This window comes from Drosophila obscura, unplaced genomic scaffold, assembly GCF_018151105.1.
Source record: "Drosophila obscura isolate BZ-5 IFL unplaced genomic scaffold, ASM1815110v1 contig_1, whole genome shotgun sequence".
Taxonomy (NCBI): domain Eukaryota; kingdom Metazoa; phylum Arthropoda; class Insecta; order Diptera; family Drosophilidae; genus Drosophila; species Drosophila obscura.
The window spans coordinates 6,705,548-6,721,538 of NW_024542679.1; the positions used below are offsets into that span (position 1 = coordinate 6,705,548).

The 15,991-nt window shown below is 43.3% G+C and overlaps 1 protein-coding gene across 1 annotated transcript in view; it reads left to right on the top strand.

The window, feature by feature from the left end:
* Positions 1-3,491: 3,491 nt before the first annotated feature.
* Positions 3,492-15,991, top strand: part of LOC111067458 (titin homolog) — a 31,823-nt gene continuing 19,323 nt past the window's right edge. The window contains 3 exon segments of the mRNA XM_022356503.2: positions 3,492-4,377; positions 14,424-14,546; positions 14,628-15,935. Of these exon segments, the coding sequence (XP_022212195.2) occupies positions 4,021-4,377; positions 14,424-14,546; positions 14,628-15,935 (1,788 nt within the window). The 5' untranslated portion in view covers positions 3,492-4,020.

Consider the following 15,991-nt stretch of genomic DNA (forward strand, 5'->3'; position numbering starts at 1 on the left):
TTCTCCCAAATTTCAGCTAATTTTTAAAAGTAATTTTTAGCATGTTTTGCCACGTAAGTAATGCGGGAATTTAATGTTTATTTTGCTGTATATTTTACTTAGTTTTTGCAGGAAAAAAATATCTCAAATGTTTTTTTTTTAGTTGAATCAAAAGATTGCATACTTATAGGCTGTTTCCCAGAAGCAAAGTGATCTTCATTAACCCGTTGGCTCTCGGGTACTCTTTTTAACCCCCCCACCCATCATTAGAAAACTTTTGTCGAAGTGGGTGGTCCCGCCTGCCTTATCGGAGGTCTGCGGTCTGTCGCTCAAGTGATTTCAATTATGTGAAATGTGAGCTGTCAAGAGGGGTGGGGTGGGGTAGCACTGCTGTCAGAAGGGGTTACGAATTGAAGCAATATGGTAGTGGGGGATGATGTGGACTGGCGCTCTGGCACTGTGACTGCCCCAAGTGCCTCATTAATTTCAATTAAAAAGAAATAAATAAAATTATCAAGCATGTTGTGTTGTGTGTGGTTTTGGGGGGGGACTGTGAATGAAATCGACTTGAGAAAAAGATCTACAAGAAATCCTCGACAAGCGAAATCAGCAATCAAAAAGTGAAAGATACTCTCACGCGTATCTTGGAGATAATTTTCACACAATTTGATCGGATTTCGTGAGGGAAAGCCAGAATGATTCCATAAATTCGTACGGAAAGATAATAGGGCAGCTGGTGCAGGAATCAATGATTGCTGCAGCTGTGCAGCATGCAACGTGTGGCATGAACGAGCTGCACAGCTGAAAGTTGAAACTAAAGTTCGGCCTCCAAGGGGAGCCCCCTTGCCACACACCACACGCATTTTGAGCTGCTCTCAAGCAGCGGAAAATACTTCAATAAAGTGGGGGGGGGGGGGAGAGTGGGGCAAATCATAGGGAAGGAGTAACCAGTCAAGAGGCGGGTGGGGTGGGTTATAGGGTATAGAAGGGCTCTGAATTTCTCAGAATGCGGGCAGGGCCTGCCTTCTAGCCCCCCTTCTAGCGTAAATTATGACGCGTTGCAGTCAGGTTGTTGCGTTGCTTTTTCTCTCTTCCCTGCCCCAACGCATCTTCTCTCTTCTTTTCTGTTTTGCTATATTATTAAAGTACCCAAAGCGGCACTTGAGCACATTGCAGTTGCTGTTTACCCTCTACCTGTAAGGGTATATTAGCAAAGATCCTCCTCTCGCTGCAACTCTCCTTCTCTGACTCTTCCATCAGCATCGCTTCTACCCTTTGGATAAAACTCCTAAAAGCAAATCAGCAGCGACAGCCCTACAGGGTACCAAAAGTAAGACTCTCGCTCGCTCTCTCACTCTCTCTGTGGATACATCGTTCTCCCTCTCCACCTTTTGTGCTGGTATTGTAATTGCTGAAAAGCCGGGCGCAGGGCATTAAAAATTGAAATCATGAATTAACGACGCACCGAATGCCAAGAGCACTTGTTTATTTATGTCGCCTGCCCCCCGATCTCTTACGGCCTCCCTCTCTCTCTCTCCATGCACTGCCTCCCCATCTCTCTCACTCTCTCGCATTCTCACACCACTCAGCACCCAAGGCCCGAGCCGGCTTTTTTTTCCCATAAACTGAGCTTAGCGAGCGCCAAGAGAGTAAGCAACATAGAGAGAGAGAGCGAGAGAGCGCCGCAAATGGCATGGCAAATGAGCGAATCGGTTATACTTGCCATCTGTTGCTGCTGCTGTGGCGCTCTCTCCTGCTGGCAGACTGAAGACTGTGTTTGTGTTGTCTTCGCGATCGGACGGGTCAGTAGTCTTGGTCCGAAGTTCGCGTCGTACGGTTGTTCGGCAGGCGGCACGCGCGCGTTTTTTACTCATCACTCCGATGTGATCACATCTTCCTCACTTTGCGAATATACAAAAACATATCTATGTAAATTAAATTAAAGAAAATATCCAACAAAAAGCTAAAAAACAACAAAAACATTTGCTTTGAGCTGCGCGTGAAACAAAAAAAAAAAAAGAATAATAAAATAAAAACCTTTAATAAGCCATAATTCACTCAGGAATTGCCATTCAAAATTCTTGGCGCTAGTTTGTTGTTGTTGTTGTTGGGTTTTGTCGTTCGAAAGCCACAAATTTCGTTCTAAATTAATTTTTGTTGCTGTCACAAAATCTAGTTGGTGGAACCGACCCTCAAAGCGTAAAATCTCTATGCCCAAACAAATAATATACGCAAAATAGAAAAGAGCTGACATAGAAATGCGGGAAAAAAGCGAAAAAAAATCGAAATATATTTTGAAACATTATTAAAGAAAATACATTTGCAAAATTGTTGAAAAGCCAAACAAAAATGTATGCTTGGCCTAAATGCTGCAGAACACTATTGTACGCGATTTTGAGTCATTAGCCGTTTTCGTAGATGCAAAGATTTTGTTCTCAGGTTCCCCCCTTCAAATGTTTTCGGCGCAATTCATGCAAAACACTGAGTCATGGGCAGGGCAAGGCAGTGAAAGATCTGAAAGATCATTTCCCCCGCCCCCCACAAAATGCTAGAGGATTCCATCCGAAACTGAAAAGCTCCATAAAATGTTTCTTTTGGACAAAAACACACGCGGGCGGGCAACAAACTGTTAGTGTAAATTAAATCTCCCAAAAGCATACACTCTTGGATCTTGTGTGTTTTTTTTTTATTTATAGATTTTTTTGGGGAAAAGTACAATTAAAATAGTTTACATTACGCCCAGCGGCCAGGCCCGAGACAGGCGGCTATTAAACATTGAGAGAAAACCAAAAATTACCTAATCGAGGCGGCGGCGGCGGCAACAGCAGCTGGCTGCAGGCACAGCCAAAGCCACAGGGCCTGCTCCATGGCGTATACGTAATATAGTCGAAAATCTATGGCCATATCTATCTAAAAGATGGAAAGGAACAAAATCGTGACGACTATGAGAGCTGTTGTGATGGGTTTGCTGGCAATGCAATTTGCAATTTGCAATTGGCAATTGGCACATCCAATCCACATCAATGCAGAATGTATCTTTTTGTTGACGCACATCCGTGTGCGAATATCTGCTCGAGGAATCGTATCAATCGTATCTAGGCTAGAACAACAGTTTTGGGCTTCGCCACAAAAAATTACTCAATAGTTTTATGTGTTTAAAAATAAGCACAAATCGAGCATTGTCATCAATGGGAGAGAGGGAGAGAGAGAGGAGACTACCGACTAGTAGTACGCATCAAAGGCAATTATTCTCAGGCTCAATATGCGAATATCTCTCGCTATAAAGCAGATCGTAGGTATATATAGCAATTGTTGTGCTGCCCGTACAATAATAAACAGACAAGAGATCGAGAGATCTTCAAAGAGACAGAGAGAGAGAGCAGAGCAGAGCAGAGCAAGGCATGAAGTCATAGTCGCGCATTCGATTCGCATTTCGTATGCTTATTTTTTGCTCAAATTTTATGCGAGTACCGATCTGGTAGAGCCCCGTAGAGCCGTAGCCGTAGTTGCCCGGTAGTCAGACGATCGGCGGCGTTGATAGCGCTCGCAACGAAAGAGCAGCACAAATCGAATAATAAAAGGAACTATCGTAGCTATAACTCGAACGACAAAATCCGCGAACGAAACCCCAATAACTAACCCACCAAATAAAAAACAAAACACCCAACAACAAAATACCCAAGCAAAACGCGTCTCTCTATCTATCTCTGTCGTGTCTTTCGTGTTCCGTGTAGAGTTCAAAATGTACAACAAGCTAAAACAATAAAAAAAAAAAATAAACTAGAGAGGCAGTGAGAGAGAAAGAAAGAAGCAACCTAAACGAGAAAGATTATAAACGCCCACACACAAAAAAAAACAAAAACAACAACAACAAAATACTACACGTAGCCGCTAAGCCGACAACAAGAGGAGTCCGTCCGCGTCCGCGTCCGTCCCCATACCTCAAATCCCAGCCCAGACGAAGAGCCCAACAACAGACAGCACCACGAACACCACCACCCGCTCTCGCTCGCTTCCATCACTGAAAAACAGTTAGCCGCCATGGAACGTCGCCAAACCCTAGACTCATCGATGTCTTCGCTCTATTCGGCTGCCTCCTCGAGTCGCCAGATCCAGTCGCAGTCGCAGTCACATCCACAGCCGCCGCCGCAGCTCCAGTCACAGCTATCACAGCAGTCACAGCAGTCCCATCCGTCCCCATCGTCCCAGCTAGACGCCTTCAATTATTCAGCAACAATGTCATCATCATCGCCAACTCCAAGCCAGGCCCTGTCCACAGGCACCACCACCGCCACCGCTGCCGCCACCGCTGCCGCTGCCCCCTCGCTGCGTGCCACAACCATCGGCACCGTTGTCGTCCGCTGTGGACCCATCCAGCTGGTGATAGCGCTCCTACAAGTGAGTTGTACTTACAGAAACAAATACACACACAGACATACAGCCGCAAAAAGGAGACCAAGAAATGGGGAATATGGAGATACATATATCTAGATATGGGAGAGGTGTTTGCAGCCAGGGAACAGATACAGATACACAGATAGTGAGAGAGAGAAAGCTCTTGAAGTGTTTTGAGAAATGCAGCGAAAATGCGAAAAGCGATCTGGGAGGACATCTACATAGATTTCGACTTGAGGGGTTCGCTTCCATTTCCCTTGTGCAAATTCATAGTTGGAGCATAAATTTCCAGTCTAGATGAACTATTGACTGGCAGATATACGTTTTGGTATTCAGATTGTATGGTTTTGAAGATAATCAAAGGCTCAGAGGGCTCCGAAGGCTCCGAAGGCGAAGAAACTTAGGGAATTGAGGGAGTTGATATATTTATTATATTTATATATATTTATATAATTCGGAGTATATAATTATATTTATTATATATATTTGATGTATGTATGTATGAATATGTTTTCTGTTTCGAATAATATTATTAGTATATATATAGAAAATTTCCATAACATATTCAATGTGTACGGAAACAAATTACAAACTTCAGCAGAAATATATTCCCACCTCAAAAATAGATACTCTAAATAAAAAAAACAAAATACATTATTTTATGCTTAAACATCTCTCCACAAAAGTGTTGCACAACATATCCACATATCAAATCGATGAAAAACCAAAACAGAAAATTTAACCTAAAAACATCCATTAGCTGTCCATGCCTATCAGCAAGCGCAACAATCAATCAATCAGTCAATCAATTATCTTATCAACCAAACATAAACATAATTTCTCAATGATAACTAAAATCGAATAGATGTCAAATCAAAATATTTCAGTCATTTAATCATTCAATTGAAAATTATATATAATTACGCGTGCGCGATTATTGCCATTAGTCCATGGAATGTGCTCCACATACCACTGTGGTTCTAGCCACCCCTCCCGCCTCAGCCTGCTGAACCAAGACAAACATTTGACTTTAACACTGAAAAATTCATGGGTGTCTAATGCCCAAAACTGGTTTACAGTTCGATGATTGTTTAAACCGGCTTCCCAGTCCCCCAAGCAGCACAATTTCCGTGCCAATTAGCGGCCCCAAAACGACGACGACTACGACGAGAACAACGAAAGCAAAAGTTGTGGATTGTGGATGCGATGCCAGTTATAAATATTTGAAAAAAAAACAACATTTAAAAAAGGTTCAAGGTTGTCTGACATCACACAGAACAGAGAACCACAACCAGAACGGTGCAAAAGAGAGACTAAAACATAGTAAACGTGACAATAAATAAAAAAGAAATGTATCTGCACACAAGACAAGAGAGTCACTTTCAACAATTAGGCGCAGCTGCTACCTGTCTGGAGGGATCCAACGAGCAAAAAAAAAAAACAAAACCGCAACACACAGAGATGGAACTTTTCTGTTTTGTTTTATTTTGTTTTTTTTTTTGGGTCTCGAACTTGAAATTGAGAAACACATTCACATTTCTGATGGCGAGGGAGAAGCGCTACAAGTTGCATGCCCACAACAACCAACACACTCCACTCCACCATTCAATAATTATTGGCAGCATGGGCTTTTATTTGGAGATCTCCAACTCTACAGCTCTCTCCGCCCTTCTTGTCTTTCTTTTCTTTTCTTTTCTTTTCTGTTCATTCAAGCAGCGTTAGCCATTGAAATTTCTGTGTGCTCTGCACACTTTGTGCCACTTTTTTCGCCACACAGAATTTACTATACATACATATGTACATAATTCTTGCCTCGTCTGCCCCATGCTCGCGAGTGGTGCCCCGAGAGTGCGCTCCATGTGTTAAACATTTCGATTTGATTTACAATTTATTTCTGCTACTTTTTGTAGTAATAGGTACTTGGCATGGAGACGGGGTATGATGGGAACTACTCAGAAAAAAATCAGAACGATTTCGGTGGGTTGAAAAGTTTTTTTTCATGGATTTGTAAATCTTGTGGGGCATCCACAATTCTTAAAAATTCACTTAAAACTTATAAAACCCATTAACGGAATACAAATAAAATTCTCTCCCAAACTAATCATATTTCTAGACCTTTTTAGAAGACAATTATACTGCACATCATAAAAACCCTTTAAATATATCCACTGATAGGGTATCCTAAATTCGTAACATATATTTTAAATGCTCTCTATTGCTTTTGTTGTTGTTGTTTTCTAACGCGTCTACAAATTATGCAGAAACATTTTGTTTCCATTCTTTCAACACGTTTTTGTCGGCCATTTCCCATTAAAATTTAAATTCAGCGACCCCAAAAAAATGTAAATTTAGATTCCAAATTCTAAATTTCCGCTCAATTCAGGCAAAATTTTTCATTGATTTGTCGGCAGGCGCACAAAAAAAAAAATAAACATTATTTTTACCTGTTGGATGTTTTATTCGGGTCCCAAAATAAGCAACAACAAAAAACAGAGCCATAGAGAACCACACACAGATCTATATAAATGGGGAGCATGCACTCACTCTCTTTCTCTCCAGCTCTCAGGTAAACAAATTAGCAGTGGAGCAAAGCCAAAAAAAAAAAACCAAAAATTGAAAAAAATTAAAACTGAAAACAGAAACAACAAAAGCGATGGAAAATAAATACACAATATTCCACACAAACAAAAGCAAACAGATGTATGTACAACAACAACAAAAAGTTAACGAAAGAAAAAAAAAGAGCACAAAAGAAATACAAAGAAACATATGAGAAAAGAATATATATTTCGATGAGCTCAGTTTCTGTTATTGTTATAAATTCCATGTGGGCGGTGGTTCTGCCAGTGGTGCCAGTGGGGAGGCATGTGGCAGGGACAGGATTGGGGTTGGGGCTGCGGCTGGTGCTGCTACCGGATGCGATTGCTCGTTGAAAATTTATGTTGCTGTTGCATACGATTAAAGTAACTACCCCTACTACCCCCCTGAAAACTCTGCCTGTGTGTATGTGTGTGTGTTTAAAACTATGCAAATATGTCAAAAGTTTCGTTTCATTTTGGGTCGGGGGGGTGGGGTTTATTATACAGAGAATAATATCAAACTTTTGGGTTTGGTTTTCTTTGTCCAACTCCCCAAACTAAAGTTGCGATATTACTCGTAAGATTTTGCATGTTAAGTGGTGTAGAAAATTGGAGCAAATCTTTCAAAAGTTTGGATCCTGCTCCAGCAGATAGTATTTTATGAGCACAGTTTGTGGTGAATATTTCAAGTGGAAAAAAAGCATTTCTTCTGTATTTTAGTCTACATCTAAAAATTCTATAACAATTCAAGCTTTACAGAGGAATCTATACCCATGATGTGGTGAATATTTCAAGGGAAAAAAAGCATTTCTTCTGTAGTTTAGTCTACATCTAAAAATTCGAAAAATTCTATAATAATTCAAGCTTTGCAGAGGAATCTCTACCCATGGTGTGGTGAATTTTTCAAGTGGAAAAAAAGCATTTCTTCTGTATTTTAGTCTACATCTAAAAATTCTATAACAATTCAAGCTTTACAGAGGAATCTATACCCATGATGTGGTGAATATTTCAAGGGAAAAAAAGCATTTCTTCTGTAGTTTAGTCTACATCTAAAAATTCGAAAAATTCTATAATAATTCAAGCTTTGCAGAGGAATCTCTACCCATGGGTAGTCTTTCTCTCTCATTTATCAATCCATAGAGAAATAGTGAAAGCACACACACACACGCACGATTTCCAATTGAGATTCCCAATGAGTGATGGAACGGTTGAGGGAGTAGTAGTCGTCGTTCCGCCAAAGTAGCTTTCACTGTAGCTGCCTCACAAATTCTACAATATGTTGCACGATAATTGAGATGTTTTAAGATAATTGGTGATGTGTGGAAAGATCCCATTGAAGCATACAAAGTATGAGAAATACTACCATCCATTCCATTCATTCCACTACGAATTTTCTTGTCAGAAAATCGTTTTACTAGAAACTTTATTGCCTTGACCAGCATTAAAAAAAAAACCCCCACCCAAATCCACATAAAATCCCTCTAACCCCACACATGTTGACATGATTTACATAATCCCCTTTTTATTTCCCCTTTTCCCCCTGCTTTCGATTAACAAAAATCTCATCAACGAATGACTGAAGCCCCCAGAGATACATACATACATACATACATCGAATACCATTTAGGAACATTCATCTCTGACGCAAAAAATTCACTCGATTACAATGTTTGTTGATGCAACACTGAAAATATTTACAAGTGTTTTCTTGCAAGATAAAAGGGGGGGGGGTGGGGTGTGTGGATTCTTCTTCTAGTTCTTCTTGGCCTGGTTACAAAATGTTTCGTTTTATGGTTCCGCCTGATGCTGGCCAAAATGGAAAAACAAAAAATTAACTCGCAAAGCCAATTAAAAGGAGAAAAACCCAAGAAGCAAAAACATCAAAGGCCTGGAGAAGATTTACATATTTGTTTAGCGATGCTCTCTAAATAAATAGATTTTCCCTGCGTGTGCCACGGCATGAGTAGTTTTCCACCCCACCCCAACCCCAAAAACATTAATTGAATCAAATGCGCGAAACTAATTTGACTTTTTGGTGCCGGCAGGAGTGGTGGAGGCTGCTATAATGAAGGAATTGGGGCGCAACAGGCGACCTGCTTTTTGGTGGGAGGGGGGACGACGATCTGCTCTGATTTGCAATCGAGGAAAAGCCAGGCAAAAGCGAAGAAAAACTCTAATTGAATTTATGGCATTTTCATTTGTAAAAGTCGCACACAGCTTTTCACTCATAAATTGCATAGACATATGAGCGTGTACTTATGCACGGCACTGTCCGTCTGTCCGTCTGTCTGTCTGTGTCTCTCGTCCCATCTGTCTGTCTCTTTTTGTAAGAGTTATGTGCTTTGGCTTTGGGCCTGGCGTGGGTGAAACGGCTGCAGCTGCGCAGTGCCAAAAGACAGAGAGGCAACCAGAGACAGACAGGCAGAGAGAGAGCGAGAGAGAGTGTGAGCTGAGAAAGCCGTGCGGCGGCTAAAAGAAATGTTTACGACGCCTGGCAGGCATATAAATTTACGCATGGAAAAGCTTGCGCATTCCTCTCACAAACACACACACACACAAGCACACACACACACACACAGTGCCGCCGAGACGTGTTCGCATGGGACTGAGGGGCAGGACTCCACGTCACAGGGTTGCAATCAAGTCACTGCTTTTTGTGATTTGTCACTGTGATTTATGGCCTTTTTGCTTAGAGAAGTTTATGGTGCGGGGGCGTGGCCTGGAATTTTCCCTTGAACAGAAATGCTGCCACAGGAAATCACTGAGACACACACACAGGCTGGGAGAATGTGGAAAGCAGTGATTTTTTTAAGAACATTTCTCTGTAAATTGTTCACAAATTGGGTTCCGAAATGAATGCATTTTAATATCATTTAAAATATAGTAGGAATTTTTGGAGTATTAAATATAATATTAAACTATTTTATATTAAAGTTTCTTTATAATTTCCAACAAAAACTCAGAGTCATTGTCTTTCTTTTTTTAATCTTTTACCTCAAACTAAATATGATCAAAATTTATAGAATTTCTTTCATTTCAATCCCGAAAATCTACAATCCAAAAATCCTCAAATATCATCATGTCATAAACCCAAAATTTTCACCCGAAAATTAATTAAATTCATACCAGTTTATTTCCATTGCAATCGCAAAAATCTATAAAATTCCTTCACAGTTTTTTCTACTTTAATCCATCCTCTGAGCAAACTGCGTACGAGATTTCAGCTCTCAGTAACTCTTTTTGCAATGTAAATCACATCCAACATCCTATCCTCTCTTGATGTCGTGTCACCCGTGAATGGGGCTGTAAATCTTATCAGTAATTGAAAAATTCCAGCCCTAACCGACGGAGCAAGAGCTGAAGCTGGCAATGGTGCGCCGGTGGGGAATGTCAACATTTTCAAGCGCTAAAAAAAAATAATGTATTCTATGCGCACCTCTTGGATGGGGATCTCTGATCGGATTGGACTCCAAAGCCATACGGCTTGGGGCATGTGTGTGCGCTGTGCTGTGCCGTCTCTATCGGTAGTGGCTTTAATGCACAGCTGCTACTTAGCGAAAAACTGACAAAACAGTTTGGCACGCACTGATTGATAAGCAAACGGGGCAACGGGGCAACGGGTCGGCGAGTAGCAGTCGGTTTCGGAGTCAAGGAGGAGGTGGATCTGCCTCCAGTGGGGCATAAATTTCGCCACAGCCAGCTGCTGTAATTACCGCGCACAGGCACAGGCAAAGGCGCAGGCGCAGCAGCAGCAGCAGCAGCAGCAGATCTGCAGATGGAGAGGCACAAGGCACAAGGCAGACGGCACAAGGCGGAGGCACGTTTTTGCAGAGTTAGAGAGACGCGAAAAATATATTGCATGTTTACAGGAAAACTGATATTCGCCGATAAACGTTCAATGAAAGTCGCGCTGTGTGCAGCAGCAGCGGCGCGGAGTCGACTCCTCCTCCTACTCCTCCTGCTGATCCGAGTCGTGGCCAACAATTTGTAAAAACAATTATAGAAATTATCTCTTCTCTTTTTATAGTTTTTTTTTGCGAATTAAATTGAAATTTAAATTGCATTCGATGGCGGCCTCCCATAATCCGAGAGAGTATTTTTTGTTTTTGTTTTGTGGCCTGGGAAAGTGCGACCTACAAAATAGCCAAAAAAACCCGAACATCAACTGAAATTTGTACTAAAATTATTTGTACTATGTTTATTACGTTATATATTTATAGAACTCAAAAGTCTGACATCACTCGCTAGAGCACACGAATGCCCATGCCATGCCAGTCGATGCGATGCGATGCGAATGTGATGGATGATGACGGCGCTGATGATGATCTGAGAATGAAGCGTATAAGCCAGCACTAACCTTTTGTTAATAGTAGAACAACATCACAACACCAACACAGCACTTCAGCACTACATTTATTTGTTGCGTTGCTTTTTTTGTTGTGCTTTGTTTTATGACAAAATCAAGTTGGGACTTTAATGGAACGCGCGTCAGAGCGTGAGAAGGAAGAGCAAGGAGTAGGGGTGGTGGAGAGTAAATACTCGAAATACTCATTTGCATATTCTCTTCTCGTATTTGTACAACAGATTAATGCTGCCACGATGAGTATAATATTTGCTCTTTCTATCTATCGGAGGCACACACACACGGCACATGCAAATTTTAATGTTAATACGAAATTTTTATTAGTTTTTGGCCTTATATTTGTATAAACTTTTTTATGGCAGACATTTCTCTATAAACAGACAGACAGACAGACATACAGAGAGACACACATTTGATTTATGTCACTTTAATGAGCCATGGTACTCAATCATGTATTCAATTAGCTTTTACCTTTAATCGAGAGCACAAGCGACCCATAAAAATGGTTCTCTCTCTTTCCACCAAAACAGACACACAGACAGACAGACAGACTGAGTCATTTGAGTGTGTGTTCAGTTGTTCATTTGTTCATTTGTTGTGCTGTGATGATGAACACGTATTTCATTTGCACAGCACAAAATGTATGCAAATATTGGGTCAAGGTTCGCTCGATGCACTATAAACTCTGAATATTGATAATTAATTACAAAATTTATTTCACATTTGCTCTTTAGCAGTGAATAAATATATCTTGGAATGATTAAATGAGATTTTGGAAACGTTAAATCCACTAAAAATACTGCTTACGGAAAACGAATATTAAAACTAGCTACACTGTGACTCCTCGCTAATCAGTGCTGTTCCTTTAATAAATGCCATAAAAACCATCATCAAAAGCTACTCAAAAAGTTAGTCTAGGCGGTCACTTTGTTCACAGGGAGTTTCTTCAAAATTAGCGAATAAAAAGCAGACCAAAATATGCCTAAAAAAATTATCCATTATCCAAACATAATTAAAATAATGCAAAGAAAATTAAAATTCCACCAAAAGGTAACCCAGAATATATACTATATAGAGGGTATATATTTCCCGTACATTGTGAATCGCTGAATCTAAAATCCATAATTAAGTAGTTGCCCAGAAGGATCATGCAAGTTCATACACTTCTCATCTGCCTTGCAGCATGGCAAGTAAATCCTGAAAAATCAAGCCAACGCCTTCGCAAAAATTGCAATTCGCCAATTAAATCAACGATCGGATCGGTTTGGATCGGATGGGGCAGGCGGCAATCACGGATTACGTGTGGCCGAATGGTTTTGGGGGTCGAACGGGCAGGTTCGTAATGAAAGAGCGGCGGCGGTGGCGGCGGCATTGTGAGGCATTGCGGCGCTCCATAAAAATGCGCAATGATTTTATACAAAACGATAAGAACGAACCAGACCAGACCAGACCAGAGCGACGAGCGAGAGCGAGAACGAACGAAGGTAATTTCATATCGAAATCGTGTTCTATCCGCTGCCACAAAGTATTAATTTAAAAGCCAAAAACGTGTTTGGAGTTAAGCGCCTCTGAAAGTGGACGATGGACGATGGACGACAGACCGCCCGCCCCTTGATCTTATTCCCCTCCACGATTGAGGGGAAGTTTGGTTGTTAGAGCCGCTGCTGCTGCCGCCGCTGCTGGGAGGCTTTTGGGGCATTATATCATCGACTCAGCCCCACGAAACGTTCGTACTTCCGCCTCATACATTGAGGATTGCACAAGTGCCCAGGCCTGTGAAACGTCTCTACTCAAAAATGTCTTCAAAATGCAGTCTTAACGGCTCGGTGCGTGCACACTTGAAATACGATTCAGATTCAGCAGGAGTGAGGCAGTGGCAGTGGCAGGCGTCTTGCCATATGCATAATGGTTTACGAGTGATGCATAAAAAAACGACGCGTCGTCTCGTTATGGCTAGGCTGCGGGGCAGTGGCAGAGGCAGTGGCAGGGGACAGGAGTGATGTTTACTATATAGTGATGTCATACCATTTATGGTTCATATTTCAGTTAGACGCTGCTGCCCGCTGACGTCGCCGTTCTGTACCGCTAGGCAACCCACCCCACCATCCTCTTTTAAGCTTTAATTTATTCAATTTATTTACGAGAAAATTATCATTTTGCATATTGAAAACTCACTCACGTAGCATTGAGTCGAGTCACTGGACGCCATCGAATGATGATGATCTATGATCTGATTGGATCGCCGCATAACATTTATTTTAATCGTTTGATTATTTAATTGTTTTTGTAAATTGATTGATTGTCGTTCATTTAGATCATTAAATCCAATGGCAGTGGCAGCTGCAGGTAACCCTTGGAGCAGAGCCACAAATATCAAGTTAATCAATTTTGGGTGGTGGGGGGAGGGTAAACCGCTAGACATTTTCACCCACGCCAGCGGCTTTCACTGGAAAGCAGAAAAAGAAAACCAAAAAAAAAAACTAAAAGTCGAAAAGTCAAGAAGTCCAGAAGCAAAGTTCTGTATCTTTTGCTGTATCTTCTGTGGCATGTGGCACTTTCCACACAACATACACAACACAGCAGCGCAGCGGTCTGCTCTCTGTTCTGGTCTCTGTTCCATGTATCGACACATGCTCATCCCAACAGGAAAACCTAACGGATGCCATTACCATAAACAGCCAATGTTGACCTTCATTGCAATCAAACAGAACCACAGAGAGAAGAGACTGCTACGGCTGCTGCTGCTGCTGCCACGAGTGGTGGTGCTCCTCCTGCTGCTCCTCCTCCTGCTTTCTGCTACTTCTGGTGGCGGTGGCCTTACCAAAATTAGAAGCTGCTGTGCAGCATTGTCGTTTATGCTCTTAAGCAGGTTTTTGGCGACAAGTTTTCATGAATGAGAAATGCAGACAGACACAAGAGAGCTTCGGCAGCAGCAGCAGCTGGGAGGGAGCACAACGGAATGGAACGTGACTCAAAAAAAAAAAACAAAAAACAGGGCGAACAGAATTCCTTGAGTAAAAAGTTGTGGGAGCCAAATGTACATTAAAACTGAATTATTCGCCGCTTTCTTTCGTCACTTTGTTTAATCTTGCATAAATCCTTTGCAGAGTCCCGAGAAGATCTACATCAAAGTCGTCGAACTGGAGCCAAAGATCACAGCGCTGGGCGAGAATCTGGAGGAGTCCGTGCGCATGCAACGGGAGCACGATGATACGCTCAGAAATCTACAGGTAAGCAGCCAGAGCTGGAAACCCCCCACCCATTGATAAACCGCCTCTTGCAAATGCCATCCCCCTCCCGACAACGTTTAGAGCCTGCCTGGACCGATGGATGAGTTCGTGCAGAAGGCCGACAAATTGCTGGCCAGCAAAAGGATCAGCTCGGAGCTAGTCAATGCCATGGCCGACACACTGAACATCATCTGGCAGGACATACTGAATCTGCTGCAGGACAGGCAACACATTCTGCTGCTGTGCACACAGTTCCACGACAAAATGACACAGTGCTTCAGGCGCATGGACCAGCTGGAGATGGCCTGCAGCGAGTCCCTGCAGCCGTTGGATGTGCCCCATGTGCAGGAGTTCCTCAGCAGATTCAAGCAGCTGCGGATCGACATGCTCACGGGTGTGATGGCTGCCCTGAAGGACGGCAATGAGCTGCTCTCGCAGCTGGAGGAGCTGGAAAAGCTCGAGACGCTGGACACACGACCCGAGCACATCAAGCGGGATGCCACGCGGGCAGTGCATCAGGTGCAACAGTGGCTGGAGGCGCTGCACGATCGGCGGAACGATCTGGAGCTCGCCTGGCAGACGCGCAAGACACAGATGGAGCAGTGCCTGGCCCTGGGTCTGCTCGGGCGGGAGCTCATCGACCTGGAGGCGGCGCTGCAGAAGGCGCGCATGGAGCTCAATACCATGTACAGCCTGGGGGAGTGCGAGCACACGGCGAACGAGATGCTGGCCAGATACCGCGAGTGGAAGCAGCAGGCGCTGCTGCTGCGCGATCGTGCCCTGAAGATAACCCGAGCCAAGGAGAAGGTCCAGTCGGCGGGTCTCTTTGCTGGCGATGAGGCGTGTGCCAGGGCCTATGCTGTGCTCAGTGGCTGCACGGAGCACTTGGATCTGGTGGATCAGCGCGAGCATTGGCTGCATCAGTCGCGCGAGTTCTTCGCCAAGGCCGAGCACACGCTCAGTGTGCTGGAGAAGCTGGAACTGGAGCTGGCGAGCGTTAAGCTGCCGCCAAATTCGCCCGAAAGCTATGCCATGTTCTCCAAAGTGGAGCGCGATGTGCGCAGCTTCACCGAGGAGCCGCTGCGTCTCGGCTATGGCATCCTCGATGAGGTGGGGCGCACTCAACCGGAGACGCAGGGCGTCAAGCGGGTGCTGGATGAGCTGGAGAATCGCAAGGCCTACATCGAGGGCATCTGTGCGCACAGCAGCGAGGATCAGCAGAGGGTGCAGCGGGCCCTCAGTGAGTTCCTCGCGCAGCACAACGAGCTGCTGGCCTGGCTGCGGGCCTCCGGCCAGCTGCATCTCCAGCAGAGCGTGGACATGGGTCGCAATCTGCAGCAGTCGAAGCAGTTCCTGCTGCAGCATCACGAACTAATGCAGGACTTGGAGGTAAGTGTAGCACCAACACTGTGTTCAACGCTGTACTTAAAGCCCTTTCTCACCCT